We start from the raw sequence: 19,697 nt of genomic DNA, 5'->3' as shown, positions 1-19,697 counted from the left end.
ACTAGTACAGAATTTAATAAATTAATTAAAATTTATTTTATTATTTATAAACTAGATTATAGTTATTTCTCTTAGTTTAGAAGATAGTTACTGATATAAATTATTTTTCTAGTAAATCTTGATAATACCAGCTTTCATAGTCAGGTACTGAAATATAAAGATAAAATTATAAAATTTTTTTCCAGATATTATTTTTAGTTTTTAATATTAATACCAGGTATTATAAGCTTTATTTAAATTAGTAAAGATTATTTTTAAATACTTTAATATATTAATAGTATTCTTATAAGAGTCAGTTACTTTAGAATAAAATTAAAATATTAGATATTTTTAAATATCTTCTTTACAGTGATTGTTCATGTACGTGTATTAAATAATTAATATAGTTAGATAGTCTGTATTAGCTTTTAGTTTTTATTATATTATAATTAACTAGTTTTTGAAAGCCAGAGTCTTTCTATTACTAAATATTAAAAAATCAGAAATTTTTAGAAATTTCTTAAATTCAAAGATCTCAGCTCCCTAGTTATTATAGATAATATAATATATTATTAATATTGTTTATATATTATATTTTTGGAGAATATTATTATATTTTTTAATTAGTTTATTCTATTTCTGGGTAAGTATATTGTGCTTGTCAGTTATAATATTTAGTTTTAATTTTATTTTATCTATAAAATTAAGAACTAGATTAAAAATCTTTTTTAAATTTTTTTATATATTTTACTAAATTTTTTCTGGATAATTTTTTTATAGTTGTTGGTTTCTTTATTTAATAAAATAGTTAGGTGTTGTTTTAGGTTTTTTTTATATAAAGTAAAGCCAGCCTGGCTTTCTCTAGTTATTATAATTTAAAGAGATTATTAGTCAGTGGTTTTTTTAAAGATTTAGTTCAGGCTGTTCTGTTTTGGCTGTTTTAGTGTTGCCAAGTATGTGTCGGATAGATACTGGTAGTTTTACTAGATAGCTGGCTGCTTGCAGTGTTTGTTAAAGAAAGGATAAATAGCTGTGATATTTAATATTATATAAGTGCTAATTAAATACTTATATTTGGAGTATCTAAACTAAAATATTAAACATGAGAGGGGAAAGGAAAGGAGTATGAGGAGACATATATAAATTATAAAGATAAATAAGCAAGATGAAGCAAACAGAATAAATAAAGTAAGTGAAAACTATGTCATGTGCCTCTGTCATGTCTTGCCATCACAGTATTTAGAATATTATTCTCTTCATGGCCACCTTTGTCATCGGGTCACATGATAGGAATTTAGTAGATATATTATATCATGCTCAGTGGTGGCCTGCGTATGGTTATAGGCAATGTTCCATGTATATAATTTTTCTTAAGAATAATGGTGCCTATACTTAATATAGAAAAGTAGATACTCAAGGGTATGTTTTTTTCATGCCTTTTATATATAATATATCTATCTTGAGAACACTGGAAGGAGTTCTGATAATATTTATTATAAAAGTTATCAGTTAAATGAGTCTATATAAAGTCAGGCTATCTATAATTTATATACCAGTTCTTATATTGGGCGATAAGGTCTTCTGAACAAAGAAAAAGGCCTGGAAAATTAATAAAATATTATAAAAGCAAGACTTTTATATTTATTTAAAATATATTACTATATTCTGTATCTGCTTTCTTAAAAGTATGAACCAAGTGTAATTATATTCTTGTTAGACTGGTGAGATATTATCCATCTGCCAGAATTTGTATTTAGCTTTGTCTCTGCCAACTGTCATAAGTCCTCATATAGCTTGGTATATATAATATATGCTTCGGGCAAGATATGATTAAGAAATTTGCTCTGCAAGCTTCCCACTTCAGCCGCGGTGCTTGATTATATTGAGTATATCTCATGCAGGGCTCTTAGACCTCTTTGTCTTGTAGCAGAGGTATGTCAGTCGACAGCTCCGACCTATTCAGGAATTCTTGAAACCTGGCTGGGCGATATTCTTTACTCTACAGCTGATAGACTGGAGTTGCCCATGGAGTGATGATAGTGGCGGGCACTCTGGCTGGGGCGACTAAATAACAGGCCAGTTACTTTTAACCAGGTTATTGGTGTCTTTCTGTGTCTCGGACTGGATGCTATGGACCAGGTCGCGCAGTTTCTGAAGCGGCGAATATGGGTGGGAAGGGTGTATCCTATGTTAAAGAACATGGTATTATATCTACGGCAAGAAAAATATGTATGCGCGTAAGCACTGGGGTTGGTGCGAGCACATAAAAAGATTATATGCTTATTAGTAAAAAGAATATAAGAATTAATTCTGTCTGTTATCTAGCCTCTATTATCTTTCTTATTTTTTCTCTCATATACGAAAATCTTTCCGTGATATACCAGGTAGGACTGTATGTATATTTTTTGACTGATAAATCTGAAGCTTGTGGTCCCCATTGCATAATATATCTACGGGGACGAAGGAAATCTTATATGTGGTATATTCTATTGCTTCTTCTATCTATACTGTGCCACTGTCTCCAGCTTTTGTGCTTCGTGTAGCGCATCACGTAGCTCCTGGACTGCTTTCTAAATGTGAGGGTGGCCGACCAGGTTCACTTCAGGCTTGAAAAATTGAAGTAGCAACAGTGCCTGTAACATGTTGATTTCCACAGCGGTTAGATTTAAGAGAAAAGTGTAGATAGTGCTTGTAATATTGATTCTTGTGTTATTGCTGCTTCCACTGTTGTCTCTTGTCTTCCAGAATTTTGAGGACAGACTGTTGCTGAGCAGATTTAACCACTTAGAGGCGGGTGCGCGTAGTGTCTAGTACTAATCTAGACCCACGGGCGAAGGTAATCTGATGGTTGAGCGGATTAATGCCCGGAAGATCAGATCTAGCTAGTAGCAGTATGGTTAATGCTTGAGATATAAATCCTAGCTTGGGAAAGTCGGGCAGGCAACTGTAGATACTTACATCATCTTTGTTACTAATCTTGGACTAATATCACAACACTCTTTTGCTTCCAGATTCCGCAGGGCACGGTGCTGTTATTAACAACAAGTATTAGGGGGCTTTCAAGATGGCCAGCTGTAGATGCCGGGGGTAAATTAAGTCCCTGGACTCTAATTGCCGCAGGATTTATAATCTGCCTCAGTCTCTGTAACTACTACTTATATTGGTCCCAGACTATTCTTATAAGAGTTAAAACTTTTTTATTTACTTGCAGTACTTTTCGCTCTTCAAGAGTCCTTATCTTTCTGTTATATGAATTCTGGGATAAGGTGCCGGGAGTTAGGACTGTTTTAATATTTTTAATTAATATAACTCTTTCTTTCATCCTGTCTTATTGATGTATATATATACTGTAGATAATCTATTAATCAAAGTATAATAGCTTTTATACTAGTTTACTACTCAGGTCGGAAGTGCTGCCTGATATATCTGTAACTAGTGCTGCTATTGTCATGTCTAGGTCAGTATATATGATTCTATACGGTACCTACTGGCCCTGAATTCTCGGAAGGATCAATGCCTACCCATAGATATAAGTATTTCTATTAAGAGTCTGGGAGTTGCTGGACTTGGATCCAGCTGAAGTCTATATAATTGTAAAGTATAGGATATATACTTCAGTATATTCTTTTAAATGTGTCATGGTGTTGAAGGGGCTGTTGCAAGAGATTATATATTAATAAACTATCCTTAACTAACTGACATGGAATCTTTCTTCAAAAATACTCAGGAAGGCTTAGACAAAGATAATCCTATCTGATACCCGGGTAAGAGACGGCCTACTAATAGTAATAATAAGATTTTAAAATTTCTTGGGAAAATGAGGATCTGGTGCTCTCAGAAAGGACTGATCTGCCCGAAATTATTAATTTCAGTTAATACCAGTTGTCTCTAAAGCCTGCCGGGTGCTGGAAGAAAGGAGAAGCGCCCAGGCAAGAACACTGTAAAGAGTATTAATAATCTCATCATTTAATAATTTAACTAAAACAGTGGTAATATTCTCTTTCAGAAATATCCAGAAATATTTCTATAAATCCTGTCTCTGCCTGGGGCTATTGCTCCCTTGGCAACTTGAAGTGAGTAGTACATATCATATTCTGTAATTAGCTTTTATAGTAGTTTTTTCAAGGGGCTGTTAACTCCTCCTATTTCAGATTCTGCAATCTTTAGAAAGAAGATATCAAGAAATATATTTATTTTTCTTAGTTGTCAATTACCTCCTCTATGCCCAGTTAGATTATCAGGATGCTTATATATATATCTCGCGGGCATATATAGGTGGCTGCTTCCCATAATGGTCTTGACCTGCTTTATCAAGAAGTTCTCTCTAGTAATTTACTTTTATTTTTTTAAATAACTTTTATCCACAGTTATTTCTTCTCGCGTATCGTTTCAGGCATAAACTTTGTTACAGAGTAGGAAGTATCAAAAGGTCTATGGTAGAAACTAAGTGTTATTATTATTATCAGGAAGTATCTATGAATCGCCAGGAACTGTAGCATCCATGCAGGATACAAGTGTATACTTAGAATATGGATAATACTGGACATATCAGTCAAACAGACGGGGTAAGTCATGACTACTCCCCCTCAAGGCATGTGTTGTAAGGATCATGTTGGAAAAGCTCTGCTAGCAGGAAGCAAAAATCTAGAGGTAAAGTGTATGTTGTTTTATTGTTCTAAAAAACCGCGCAGCGAGGCGCGTGTTGAAGGGATGGTTGGTATGCTAGGTGATATAGTTACGTGACCAAATCCCTCTGATATCACTGCTTTAATATACTATATAGTACGTGGTAGCTGATTCGGTAGCATATGCAACCCCTGTTGATTCCGAAATTCATCTTAGAACGGTTATGGCAGGGGTAAGCTATGGAACATGCATAGAATTAGAAGAGATGCCCTGAGGACACACCTTCACTGTATTTAAAAGCTGTATGGAAATTCTTGTACAAATGGAAACTGCTGAACATCTGATATTACTGAAGATATAGACAATAAATAGTCTCTGGATGCCTGCTGACATAACTTTGATATATGAATATTTGAAGTTTTCAACTTCACTTTAAGATCTGCATTTCTGAAGGTATTGTCAGACATTGCACTGTTTATATTGACTGAGGCGAGCTCACAGTGCTTTTTAACAAGGACCAGAATATTTAAAAAAGCTCTAAACTGATGTATTCTGATTCAAGCACTGAAGAGCCGTTAGTAGCAGGAAAAGCTTGGATGGAGTGTCTAAAAACTACCCACCTGGATAACTTAATCCGTGATATTGCACATATACCTTGAGCTGTTGTGAACTCATTTTCACTATCATAGGCTATAGATTATGGAAATACCGAAAATAAATTCAACTATACTAAGACGGGGCTTGTCCATACTTCTAGTTGCCACATCTATTCATGAATATATGGCATGTAGGTCCTCGTCGAGAAACACCTATTCAAATCAATAATAAACTGCATTATTAAGATTAGATCTTGCTAAGCTTGTATTAATAAGGACTATCTCTATACAACATTAGGAGCCGACTGTTCACATATTTCAGGCAATAGTGATATTCTCACAGCAGGATCAGCAGAGAATCGCGGATAAGATATAAAAAATTGAGGGTTATTAGCAATAATTGCTAGAGGCTGCAGCCAAGCATTAATATCAATAATCCACAAAGTAGGGAGTACTAACCATAATACTAATGATAGAACCTTCAAGAACACAATAATACTGTAAATAGACAGACATTAGTAATATAATACCATGCATATGAAGGATTCATACAGTCATATACCACACTCTCAGGCAAGCTTCCGCAAACTCATCAAATTCTTCCCTAAGAGAATACAGAGACATGTCTAACACTATAACTAGTGCCTGACTAGCACAATACCACATATTAAGGAGATCGCCTCGCTGCTTGTATTTATATATCAAAAACACAAGAAATGCTAGAAGGCTTTCTAGTTCTACTAGTGTCTTGGAATGAAATATTCTCGATAGATAAAAGGCCTTGCGTTGGATAATACCTCTGGAGAATTAGAAGACAGAGCGTGAAGCCTGTAATTAGACTTAATAGCTTTATTTACCAGTTACGCATACTTGTACGCGAATATGTGGTAGTGGATGACAGACACAGGTCCCCATGGTTCTGGATTATATAGGTGCGGAACCAGTGCCATTATCACTGAAATTGTGAGACTTAGAGGAGACCATGGCTTATAGACAAACATTAGCTGTTCTATTAATAAATCTGTGATTATACCAACACAATCTAGGGACCAATCAGGAGCCCAGGGATCAATCCTTAGTAGAAATATGGGAAATTGATTATAAATAAAGTCATAGTATGCGTTAAAACTGCAATCTCAGGTCAGAATACCGTGAAACCATGACTGAAATTTAATAACACCTACATGGCATCTTCGCTGCCGTATGTCCTGACCAAAGCCCGGGATGGAATGTTTGGTGATAAACAGGTTGAGTCCATTTAGCCATGGGCATTATAATAGATACATAGAACAAAGAAATCCATAAACATAGCATAGATATCAGAGGAAAAGCCAAAGCTTCTTAACCCTACCCTGGGAACTAATAGGACATCAAAATAGCTGAATATCCCGGATACTAGATATATGTTAGTTACTACCCTTGAGTTGTAACTGGGGTCTGAGTATACAATTATCAAATTCCAAAAATACTGGAAGGATAGCAGTAGTATCCTCAACACCATCTTATTGAGATTCTGCAGTTATGAATAGCTTATTCTTCTTCCTTAGACCAACCCTTTTACTGGGCAAATAAGAGCAACTCTTATTCCTACTAGAACACTTTCAACCCGAACAAGTACAATCAGCACACATTCTCTAAGTTACCAAAGAAAGATCAGACTGCTGCTAGCAAGCAAGATGGGGCGCGAAAACTAGCCCGGCAAACCATAACAGAATGAGGGAATAGCTATAAAGACAGAAAAGAAGAGAAAGAAGATGAGCCAACAAAAATAAAATTAGAAAACAGAATATCCAAAGTTCTTGAGATTTATGACAATCTATATGATAGGGAAGCAGATAGTATATCTATATTCATACATGAGTCTTGTCCATCACAACGTGTTCTTGAAGCATGACTGATAAATAAATACAGATTACATATTAGTCCTGATAAGTTGACAGCAAGATGGCCTGCAATAGCAAATAAAGACAAAGACAAAGAAAGACGAGGTGTGTCCATGACAATAAGCTTAAAAAAGAAAGAGAAAAAGAGAGGGGAAGAAAGAGGAGGTTGGGGGGGGGAAAGGGGGGGGGGTCGTCAGCAGGCTAGCTTACCAGGCCAAACAAGCTACCTTGACGGGGGGTTTGGCGAACTTCCTGCGGACCGTGGGTCTGGCAGTCTTAGGCTGTGTAACTGCCAGTGACACAGCTGGGATTTCATTCTTTCCATCAGACTGTTCGGGATCCTCCTGAAACATGGCAGCGGATTTTGAGCAAACAACAAAAGATAAAATAAGCGTCTACCTAAAGAGAAGGTCATGCAATGCCTAGCAGAGCATACTACCGTTACCGTCTCCCCCACCAACGCATGCCTTAGACCAACTTCTTGGGAGTGTCCAAGACCCGTCTCAACTGCGACAGCAGGAACAACAGCAGCAACAGCAACAATGGTGCTGACAATAGAGCCATCGAATTTCCAGATTCAGGGGAACCAATCTGAAGGGTCCTTAATGCTAAACCAACAGATGTAGTCTGGTATACACAGCGTGAAGACCAGCTGAAAGAAACCCTGCACGGCATGATCATCATCTAGGCCCGAAGAGGCAAATCCCGAAGTGTGGCGTTCGGGATTTGCTTTAGAGATGCAGTCAAGCGTAAGGTGGCGCGCGGTGGGCCCGGGTTAGTCAATTTGTGCGCCGGTCCAGCTGCATTTCTTCAAATCATGATCGTCGATTCCTTAGCTCGGTTTACTATTGAAAATTGCCCATCACTTATCCTCTTTCTTTGATTCTTTGTGGAGCGGCTATGGGGCAGGTCGGACTCGTTACAGCGCTTTATGAGGCCTGCAGCTGGTCTAGGTAGCTACAGATGCTCCACTCATTGCTTGACTCGTTTCCCTTACTTTCTAGTTTAGTTCGTTTTTGCGCATGTCTCCTCTCCCACTCATCGTCCTCCTGCCTTTCGGGGACCATCAGCGAGTGGCGGTGCCTGAACGCCATCTCCCTCGTTCCTAATTTGGCCAACAGCAGTCCGTCCCTACTTAGTCACGTGACGAGATATCGGAATAGGTAGCCGGGGCGCGCCTGCACCACTCACGTATGGAGGCAACTCGCACTACCCTAGTCTTACCGATGCTCATCCTGTATGAACCTTGTCCCTATGCGCAGTATCTCCTCACTACGAAGAAAAGTAACCTGCACTGTCTACTAGGGTAAATCCCTTCAAGGGGTGAGCATCGTTTCAATTGCCCTTGTCATGAGGGTCACCCGGTTGGTTAGATGTTTCTGTTTTCTAACCGACCCAAGAACATATTTGTTTGAGCAGACGTTTCCCATCGCCGTTCAACGACCATTCGGATGTCTGTACACTATACTGGACCTCGAAAGGCAGTGGAATACGACTCAACAGGCCTGCATTGGGTTAAATTGAGCGTGATAGTGTTCAGTCGTTCCGTATCATGGTCATGGCAGACGCCGAGCGGGTTCGTTAACATACAATCGCAGCACCGATCCTTGTTCATCATGTACCTCGGACAGACAATAAATTTTGACCCTTTACTCATTTTTATCTTCACATCTAGTATAGCACTATTGCGGACCAGATCCCGAATTCCTCCGCATGACCCTTCGAAACTTCCTATTGACAGCATCCACTAGTTCCTCATGTTCCCTACACCTCGGCTTCAATTCCACCTCGAAAGGAAATGGGTGGCTAATTGTCCTGAAGACAACTCCATTCTAATAGGAACTTCTTCCCCATCTTTCACTACTTTCTGGGTCTCCAATATCGCCAAGACCCGCGCTACAGTAAGTCTCAGCGAGCAATTGGCCAGGACAGATCCGTCGTCCAAATCCGAATGTGTATAACCGCAGGTCTGGCTCGGACTCTCCGCCGAGCAAGCGATCAGGGTTAAATGCTTCGGAGTCATGGTATCTGATTGGGTCATGGGCTGGGTTTGGTTCGTGTTAGGCATGAAGTAGGGAAGATGGAAAGAAGGGATGCTTACAGACGTTGAGAACGATGATAGCGCCCTTGGGGATTGAATAACCGCTATAAAAATGTTCTTCGCTAGAGGCGTGCGTTACGCTGAGAGGGGGTGACGGGGTGCCATTGAAGCACTTATTAAAATGCGCCAGAGATGTAAGGGAAGTTCTCCTGATCGGAGAAATCGTATGGTCGTGAGGTTCCTACAATCGAGCTAATTTCTTGATAAGGTCCAAGATTACTTTAAATGGCACTCTGGATGACGTGATCGAGTGTTTCCTGAATCCCTGAGACTGACTATCTTTTTTCCTGCTATATTCATTCCTTAGTAGGATTCCTAACAGATCTCAATCACACCGACCTTCCTACATTATCTGGGGCCGCCAAAACAAATAACCACGGCTTATGATACACTCACTAATGAAGCTGCCGCGCTTCGGGGGAAACCTTCTTAGTATTAAAAAGCTTCTTCAGGAGATGGGCAACTCGCCAAGCAAAACAGATTATAGTCCAGAAGATGACCTTCATATGTTGACTGTATTCCCACTTCTAGCATTACTAACTAAACTACTATTTAAGATTATTTTCTACATATCTACCATGGAAGAAATATGCCTCGCCATGACCTGTAAGTAACTGTACGCAACATACAGTCCCATTCCAAGCCCAGAGTCATTGCAACGCCATGGATAATTTGCAACTCTCCACCAGAGATATAATAGACATACTTTCGTCACCCTGCAGTAGAAAGCCATCCACTTTCTTGAGAACGACCATTGGCAGACATACTTTAGATGTCTAGTACTGCACCCGCTGGCCTCATTTCCTATCCAGAGGCATGATCGGAACTCTAAAGTCTTATACTATAATTTGGGTCCTCTGGCAGAGATTATTGACATATATCCCTACAAGAAACTAATCTTCCATGATATAACAGTCTCCTTGAGACTTAAGAAAAACAGTAAAGGTCGCTTGGCACCTTCCGAAACTAGCTTGTCACAGGTGTATTGCAAGATTTCTGCTGGCATTCCTGCATCTAGCACTATAAAAGCACGCAGCTGGAGATTGCAGTATTTTCTAGGCTTGGGTCGGAGGACTAACTGGTTATTAGAACTAAGTATCAGCTGTTAATCAAACAGGGATATGCAAGACTGGCACCTTCAACTTCTTATCTAGCCTATGCGCATCGGTCCCTGGTCTTATAGCTTGAAAGCATCAGGCAGAGTAATTCAAGCAGTTTGCCCAGCGAGTTCTCCGTCCTGAATAGTAGTATAATTATATGTCAGCTTTGAAATACAACACACTCAAGTGTCTGTGCACATGGCCCCGTCATACTGACAACTGACAAGCAAACCAGACGAATATATACTGGACAGAGAGGGATTTAGGCAAAATATCAATGTTTCTAGATAGAAAATAGGCTGCTCAGAGAATTCACCCGCTCAGGAAGAAAGCCTAAAATGTAAACCTCGTTCTTAGACCTTATACGTGATGCTGGTGGAGTTTTTGAGCGAAGAGTGACAGAATAGATAGACTAACATATATAGTCTATGATACTCACGGTGGTTCGTATGACCATGATTTTAGTATATCTTAATCAATGTACCGTAATAGGAGTGATCAGTAACCAGTTGTTTACAAAGTATATTCAATCTGTATTCCCCACGTGATTGTAACAGGATGCTTGTTATATTGCTAGCAAAGTACTCTTTTTTCTCTTTATTCAAGCATTGTTTAATTCCTCTTAAGTCCTTTATCATATTTAGCCGCCTCTGGTTCTATAGCACATTTGCCCCGTTCCCTCCGCAAGTAAGTCCATGTGAACAGACCGCGAATCTCCACGAACCCTCCTATTGAACTACTTGTTACGTGAACGTGCCAGGCATAATGCGCTAGAAGTGGCTCGGGAGGTACTGGATATTGGACGACCGCGGCCAATAACAGCATCACATAATGTGATATGGTCCCATAGTGTATTGTGTACATCGGATAGTCTTAGCCGTCACATTTAATTATAAAGACAACAAATCTCATACTAACAATACATACACGTCTTCCTGTAAACCATATCTGAAGAGTAAGCTATGATCACCATACTCATTCGCACTTGCGGTAGCCGGACAACACTATTCGGCCTACGTCTGCTGCTCGTAGTAATTCTTCCTCATCTTGTATATGCCAAGCTGAATTAATACAATTTACTCTGATAGGTACATTTAGTTTAGTAAGCTAGCGAACAGAGACAGCAAGCTATTCCAAGGATTCGAGCGTCGTTTTTAGTTAGGGTAGTCCGAATCTATCACTAGTCTTGAGAAATTGCCGCGAGTAAAAAGTGGGGTGCAATCGTCTGCTTCATTGCAATCCACTACGGACGACTACAAGGGTCTACATATATAATACCCTACACCTTCTGTCAACGAAGCCGGACACGAATTATGTTATCTTCCGGTTCCAGAATCCTAGTCCCCTGTATGCTAGTCATATGGTTGATGTTGCTACCGCGGTCTGTGGAAGCGGAAGTTGTGGTTTCTTGTCATGTACCAGGTGTGTATCCTTCTCGTGCACCAAGCCTTCGTTCGGCAAGTACTGCATATTTAGACACGGAATCAAGTGGCACTCTGAGCTCTTAGGGGTGATTCAGGACGCACTAGAGAGCACCATCTCTTGCTTCGGAAACTCACCATACCTGGTATGTTCACACTTAATGAGGAGCTGTTACTTCTTCATATTCGGACACAGCAACAACTACCACCGGCTTAGCTCGACTATATTTACATGCGGTAAAACGTTCCACCCTCTAACAACAGAGAATGCGCTGTGATGCTGCTGAGAGCTATCAGTAGCGTACCATAGCGCGAGTCACAAGGTCACAAGAACCCAAATCAACATCATCAATACCTTCGCCAGGAAATAGTTACGGAGTAACAAAAGAATGGATGAAAGAAACATCAAATATATGCCGCCATTCCCTCTTATCCTTACCCGTGACCGGGGCTACTCGTTGGAAATTTCAGGTGGTGCCACAAGCCGATCCAGGGGACGATGCGAAGGTCTGCCGTTCACGATTAGGATATCGTCGTCCCATGCTGCCGGCCATATGCGCTTCTTTCCGCCGAGGGGAAGGGCATAGTTGCAGCGAAACTATCAGCGACTAGTGCCCCATCATTCATCCACTGAGAAGTGATCTGTCGAGCGTGCTCTGAGCGGTCTTGCTCGTGGTGGATATCACAAAATATAAGTCGCGCTGCATTTATAAGGCTCCTCATAATTGCCTCCGGACCGGACAGTGGTTTCAGTTGTCTCAGCTCTAGTGCCACAGGCTCTCGTTTATCAAGGTCAACCAACCGTGCGCATAACCCTCCATTACCCGAAGGGATGATGCAGCTTCATGGTGCAGTGAGTTGATTATATTGAAATCGTGAATGAAGCAGACCATGATGAAACTTCGATACGGTGTAGTATAAGGAGACGCGGAAGGGATGATTCAACGACACTATTCATGCCGATATAGGTTCCCAATCTATACTACTATCTGTCAGAAATAGTTAGTTTAAATCAGAGGCCGATAGATCCTGCGATACCTCCCAGGGATCTTCCTCTCGGACCCTGAGAACAGTTTGCAGTAATCAGCGGGACAACCCCATACCTTGTAGGAACGTGCTAATTCTGGCGATTAGGCATCTTTTTGAATGTTTGACGATCAATCCAACGTCTTATATCATATACACGCTTCGTTCGAGGATGCCGTGACAAGGACAAACTCTGAATTGTCTCCTGCGAGAAACCAACTAGTGAAGAGGCTAATACTACTTTTAGCCTGATACTATTATTAAAACTTCCTGTCTCCACCTCTTTCTCACGCTAAGGATAGTCACAACTCTAGCCTCGTTCCAATGCCTATTATGTGGCTCCAGGTGCCGGTATCTGAGATGTATTAGCTGAAACCTGCATACAGAGGAAATATTCCTTGATTTCGATACCAGTTCATAGCAGATGATTGTGTTGTTGTGGCAAATTTCACTGCCCTGAGCGGAACTAGCCCCGGCCCGATGGCAAAGCCGCTCGTAAGGGACACCGAAACCTGTCCCACGGACACGCAAGACACATCGCCGATTTGAAATTATCCCCATGTGACTTTCGCCCAAGAATTTCCCTCGCAAGATACTGTTGCAGGTGAAATCTCTACACAGAAGTAACTGAGGCGATCGCAAACTCCAATTTGCGACTTGTGGTGACAAAAATTGGGAGTGAATAACCAGAACATCCGACATTTTCTTAAAGAGACACTCAAGCAGCAGACCAAGCCGATTAAGACAGCAAGAGCAAAAATCCAGGGGGCTAAAAGCCTACCAACAGCCCCTACAGACCCGGAACGAGAAATTGCGGGATATCCAAGCCCTTCGGTTGAAAATGGAAGCGTAACCGCCGAACGGCGCCGCCCACCAGATCCAGGGCAGAGGTACCCGCTGTCAATGTGGTAGCAGCCAAATCCTGAACCCAAGACTACAGTACCTAGCATCTCAGTCTACATCCCGCCTGTCGTGATGCACGAGGCTTTCGAAGCTAGCAGCGGCCACGAGAACACGGGGGAAATTCAGAAAGCATCTAGAAACATATGGAGCAATGTGACTGCACGACGAAAGCTATTCTAGTAGGAGATTTCAACCGTTATCACCCAGGAAAAAGCCACCAATTCACAGAATATGCTGCAGGACTAGTCAACTTCTTTTGAATCCACGAGCTACGAGCCCGCGAGCTATGAGCTACAACAGTGCCTGGCTCCAGGCCAGACCATACCTCAGTCCCTAAACCAGCCTGAAAAGACTGGGACTACATCAAAACTCGATTCCACATTTAATAGTATTATGACACGGGTAAAGTAATGTCACTTCTACGATAACCACTTGGGGCCAAAAGGCACAGAGGTAGCTCAAAACCTCTTGTACCTCTACCATCGTCTACGATCTTTGGGGCAAATCCCCGCTCGCTCTTGAATTCGTCGAAATGGCGGGGGGACGGGTCCTGCCACACCATCCGCTTTTGGTGGCTACTAGGTAGTCACTGATGACTCTTTTGTCATGGAGACATTCAGTCCGTGGGATGCGGAAGATTCCGTTTGTCCTATTGATATCCTTAGGTTCATCCTTACTGCAATCATGCTTGCAGAAGACTCCTATTGTTCCAGTGGTCCTAAAACAGACCAACACATAACAGGCGGGTATTTAACCAACTACTTAGCTCAAGATTCGGCCATGAAAGGGACGTTAGTTATGGTGTGTCAACGACTTGACTAAGATTATATACCTATCAATCTGGTACTGTACAATGAGTGGAACTGATCCATCGACCTGAACAAGGGATGGCTGAAGGAATTCGAAGTCGTGGCGGCCTACGGGACCAAGTGCGATGACAGTATTCCCACTCTTCGAGCAGTTGGATTTGAAAACCCGCGTTGATGACCACTACAGATATTGTGTAGATCAGTAGGAACCTCTGCATTACCCGATGAAACGTGGCTAGTCGATTACATCTACGAATGAATCCAAACCTGATGCTACAGTAGTATAGGAAAAGATCCAGGGACACCCTCCGCCTCCGGGCAGTGGCCGACTTGTGGTAATCACGACCCTGGGGAGCTGGCACCTTCTCACCAGTACTGACATGCAGAGCGCAGACCCGAAGAGATTTACTCAGAACGCCGGCTCTTAAGACGCCCCGGTCACTGCCCGTGCCCAGCTTATTCAACTTGCGTGCGTAATTCGCGACGAATCGCACACACACACACACATAGAGTACAAAGGTACTTCGCCGCCAGGATCGGAATACCTGCTAACACAATACAAGAGTGATTCTGTTCGGACAAACAGAATCATAGGCTATTTTCATAAAGGGTCTTGTAGCATGCTATACATTAGACGGACAGAAGCTTCTCTTGAGGTACACCCGCATTAAAGGCATTGAAAACCTGGAATGGGTGGAAGAACTGAAGTAATCTTCCTTTCGAGTAGATGTCAGTCTGCGCCCGTGGAGACTCATGAGAAAAAAGCCTTTGGGCTTTTAGAACAAATACCGCACCGTGGGTTCGTGGGCATCGAGCCCCTGCGATCCGTGCCTTTCTACCAGACGACAGTATTACCCCGCTGACTCCAGCTATCACTGAGCCTACTCCAGCGACTGATCCTACCCTGGTTGAAACAATAACATCAACCTCGCGGGATAGAACGACAGCACTAGTTTTCCTTTCTAACTTCCTAGCTTGCCCCGCCGCCGGGGCAATTGATTCGAGCCAGGTGTAAAGAATAAGAAACCATGGTAGCACGCGATCATGAAACAGGCCGGTAGCCCTCGTTTACTGATAACATGTTTTTCACGCTATTAATCACGAAATACTCATCTAGCACTATCAACTCACCGTCATTGACAATCTCTAGCCGGATTAAATATGAAGATAATGACTCTAGCCGAACAAACCATCGATAGAGTACTGATCTACTGGCGAGGCTCCACGAGGAGACATAATCCCTCACTAGACACGCACAACACAATGGTCCTCACTTAGAAAGTAAGCCCGACATATAATGTATGTATCTGCATTAATAGGCCCGTAAGACGAGAGCTACTTCTGCAGCATTATCTGAGCAAACATGGGAAAGTTTTAACAAGAAAGAACGAGGTATTCTCAACATTTGATATACATCATGCTGCCCTGATGGTTGAACTCAGAACATTGCTACCTCAGGGAAGTTGAGTCCTGAGGCTTCCACCAACATCCATCAGCGAACCGACAAAAATCACGGCCTTTCACTCCCTTTTAGAGGTCAATCGCAAAGTAAGCACCCTTCCGACTCTCAATCATGATACGCAGTATCGTCAAAGCTTTGCAGTGGAATTGATCGTCTTAGAATCAGCTCTGTTAACATATCTGGTCGAGATGGAAATGGTGTTGCTTGCGTTCGTTTTGACTGAAAAGTGGCCGTAATTTCCATATTGATCGTAAATGGTGAACCAAGTATCTTGTTGCCAGTTTGAAAACCAAGAGACCCAGCCGTAATAGAACCGGAGACGGGTGAGACACAATGCGTTTTTTCTCTGGTTGACTGTGATATTTGCGAATGAACGGATTTCGTTATAACCATTCGTGGCCATTACACCGCGATATGCCTGGCTTGAACCTCCCATTTGCGGCATGAAAAATATGCTGACGTCCTTATCGTTACCCAAGCCCATATACGCAAACGCATCCCGGAAGTAAGTACCGTTGTTTCCATAGGGCTGCTGTGTACCATTGATATCCACCTCATAACGATCCACTTTCACAAATGGATAGAGGTCGGATGTGACATAGTAGTTGTCTTGGTCCCAGGCATATGCAGTGTTAACCCAATTTTGCCCATATAGGACCGACTTCCACCAAGAACCTTCGGCCGTATCTTCTCGAGTGAGGGTGACATTATCCATCGTGTAAGTGATCGGCTGTCTGGCGGTAATTGTGATGCTAGACTCAAAAGTACCGCCGGTCGTCCTGACAATTGCTAGTGTCTCGCCAAGCTCTGTAATCTGGGCGGCGATTCTCTTCTCTCCAATTTTAGCCGATGAGACCCAGAGCACAATGGTTTGAGTATCGTCCGCATTGGGCACAACGGGTGCTGCAAAAGACTGCCCTGGCATAATATGGACAAATTCCTCCCTCTCAACCCTGGAATAAGTCCAATCCCCCGTCAACTCCTCCTTTGTGTTATAATCAATCAACTTGAGACTCTGCAGATCCGACTCGGTGAGCTGGTAGGGTATAGCTGTATTATAAATAAAGGCTCGGATTGTGACGTTAATCTGCGCCTGCATCTGACCATTGGCGAAAATATCTCTTTTAGTCTCGTTCTGGACATTTGTGCTTAGACTGAAATTCACGACTTCCCACTTGACACTCATTTTGCTTGCACGACGAAATTCATGGCAGAAGAAAGTAAAGGAAGTGAAGGTTATCGATGTGTCAGGAGGTTGGAAGAAGATGATGGTTTACTTTTGTGAAGTCTGAGGTTGGGGTGATACTACCATTGATATTATATAGTATTCCTTTGGATTGTTTCATACACTAATCGTAGGCAATCTATTGTACTAGTATTCATCGTACAAAGGACACTTACTGTCAGAGGAGAGGGCGGGTTCTGGAAAGTTAATAGCCAAGACCAACGTCACCCTATCTTCGGCTTCTATGACGACTACTAGTACTACATGCACCACCAGCTGAAGAACAAACTAATTCCTCCCTCAATTGCGTGACAATAGCAAATCACATCTACATGGTCTGATTGGCCTGTTACCCCTCATCTGGAAGATGTCTACCACACGAATTCGCCGATCTTGCCGATTTGGCCTCTCTTCGGGTTTCGCAGCTAGCTTCCCGCCATATTGACATGCTTTAGCCAGTCCGCTATACTTCCTAGTGCGACTCCGATCGGGATTTGGATCTGGAGAAGCTCCCCATCTTGAGACCTGGAGTTATAATCTGTCCAATCACTCGGTTCAACCTTTTATCGGCGGAGGACTTCTTTTGTAAATCAAATCGCTACGCTGCACCCGGCTTGCGTAAGTCGGATATCGACATCCGGCCTGATATCGGTGTCTAATCCCTTTTTCGGCGTCACACCATGGCGAAGGATACCCAAAACCCCATCAATAGTCATTGTTGATCATCATCGTTTCGGGTTATAATAATTCAAAGTATGGTGATCAGGATTTGGGGATGCCGGAAAATCATCTCGAGACCCTGGCTAGGCTTGTCTGTGGAGCGAGTGCGGATTGTATACTTCAGGTAGAATCGCCTGCAACAATCGTCCGATCTCTTTAGCAATCTCGCCGAGGAAGGTATCTATTTGCCGGACTTTACGACATGATGAGAATGTAGTCACGAGGATTACTGGTACATGACATGTCCTGCAGTCTAACTTATCTTCCGCTCTCTCACAAATTCCTCGAATAAGGACCTGCCGAGATGGAATTTTACAACACTTCTGACTCCACCATAGCTAGAAATACTAGAGGATACCAAAGTATCTCTTGATTTACGGGCAACTATACAATAATACACATCTCAATAATTTATCAAAGTAACTCACTAAGGGTATATCCAGTCTCCTCTGATGGCTGTCAAGTTGACAGGACAGATTTTAGAAACCCCTCAGTATGCATAAGCGTTGATGACTTCTAAACGGGGTTTTAATCTGGCTCAACCCAGTTCATCGACCTATCAGGGCCACTCCATAGGGCAGGGTCATGCAGTGTGATTGAGGTACTTCAGTCGGGGCACTAACAAACCGGTCGCTCCGTTTCTTAGCGGCAGTGAGGCCCTCTTAGTGCGCCTCCTTGTTCAATGCAAATCCCGATCGTTGCCAGAAAGCGGTGGCGATGGTGACGGCATCAGCCCCTACCAGTGAATGCTAGGAGATTCCGGTGTGCTCGCCTCGTATTCCCCGTCTTCTCCTCGTTGAAGCCTTCCAGCCCTTAATGGGCTTGGTGGCACTTTCCCAAGCAGCTGGACTTGTACTCTCATTCTTCCCTTGCTATTTGCTCGGACACTAATGGTTCTCATTGCCACCTTAATATCCTGGCCGAATGAACTGCACATCTCATGTGATGTGAGAGGAGGGTTTTCTCTCCAATGGACAAGAAGGAATTATAGAAGACTCGGTGACAAAAAAGGGAGTAGGATGACAGAAATGCGGAAAGTTAGAAATATCCTGTGAATGGGCCCGGTGTCACCTCAACAACCATACTCCATTTGCCTCTTTATTTCACCACTATGATCTAATCCAGAGCTTAAACTTCAACTCCTACGTCGAGAAAGGCGTTGATCCCCGCACCGGCCAGCACAACTGCACCATTTCTCTTTATGAGGTGCCGGCCGAAGTCCGCAACAGCCCACCCCTGAAGCTATTCCTAGATTACAATCCCATGAAGGATCAGTCTGCTAACACTGACTTGCTCACTATTTTCAGCAGCTATAGACCAGATGAAGGAAACTTGAGATCATTCCCCTCAATGCGGTAAGCATACAAGTTTATCAGGTATGGAGTTGATATGACACTGTTTATATATCTAATAGTGTCATAATCAAAGATCTCTCCATTCACAAAGATATAGTCTTTGGACATAAAATAATAGTTAACTTAGTTTTGATTATTGCTGATTATACTGGTTATTATACTGTTTATAATAGTAGCAACAGCTTATTTCCCTGTAGCTATATTTTATTGTATCAGATTAACATCATCAGTGGTGTATGTCTTCGGCTGGATTGCGGTGAGAGTGATATATGAGTTAAAATAAATATTATTAATAAAATAAAACTTAACTTTGAGTATTCTGAATAATTTATACTATAATATTCTTATTTTTTGATCTTGATAGAAGAGACCCAGAATATGATATATCAAAGACTATTATCCAGGATTAATTATCTAGAATTATTACTGAAGAGAAATATATAGATAAATTTATTTTTTTTAATTAAGTAAATCCAGTCTTCCTTTAATTT

General features: G+C 41.8%; 3 protein-coding genes across 3 annotated transcripts; 1 reads left to right on the top strand and 2 right to left on the bottom strand.

Moving 5' to 3' along the window:
* Window positions 1-8,909: 8,909 nt before the first annotated feature.
* BO83DRAFT_282588 (uncharacterized protein) lies at window positions 8,910-10,093 on the top strand (the record flags this gene model as incomplete). Its single annotated transcript, XM_025527099.1, has 2 exons — window positions 8,910-8,985; window positions 9,915-10,093. Coding segments are annotated over 2 exons (255 nt in total), but the record flags the coding sequence as incomplete, so codon positions are not given.
* A 5,620-nt stretch (window positions 10,094-15,713) lies between these two features.
* On the bottom strand, window positions 15,714-17,270 carry BO83DRAFT_379950 (uncharacterized protein). The gene has a single exon (XM_025531626.1). The coding sequence runs from the start codon at window positions 17,090-17,092 to the stop codon at window positions 16,034-16,036; it is 1,059 nt and encodes a 352-aa protein (XP_025386065.1). The 5' UTR covers window positions 17,093-17,270; the 3' UTR covers window positions 15,714-16,033.
* Window positions 17,271-17,278: 8 nt separating this feature from the next.
* BO83DRAFT_317012 (uncharacterized protein) lies at window positions 17,279-17,833 on the bottom strand (the record flags this gene model as incomplete). Its single annotated transcript, XM_025527689.1, has 3 exons — window positions 17,279-17,391; window positions 17,458-17,656; window positions 17,741-17,833. Coding segments are annotated over 3 exons (405 nt in total), but the record flags the coding sequence as incomplete, so codon positions are not given.
* Window positions 17,834-19,697: the final 1,864 nt, after the last annotated feature.

The sequence above is a fragment of the Aspergillus eucalypticola genome (genome assembly GCF_003184535.1).
Source record: "Aspergillus eucalypticola CBS 122712 chromosome Unknown BO83scaffold_19, whole genome shotgun sequence".
Classification (NCBI taxonomy): Eukaryota; Fungi; Ascomycota; class Eurotiomycetes; order Eurotiales; family Aspergillaceae; genus Aspergillus; species Aspergillus eucalypticola.
The sequence above is the reverse complement of the archived record's forward strand: the minus strand, read 5'-3'. Positions and strand labels throughout refer to the sequence as shown.

Bases quoted from the DNA above. Each gene is read 5' to 3' on its own strand.
- BO83DRAFT_379950 (XM_025531626.1), bottom strand. From the start codon at position 17,092: ATGAGTGTCAAGTGGGAAGTCGTGAATTTCAGTCTAAGCACAAATGTC.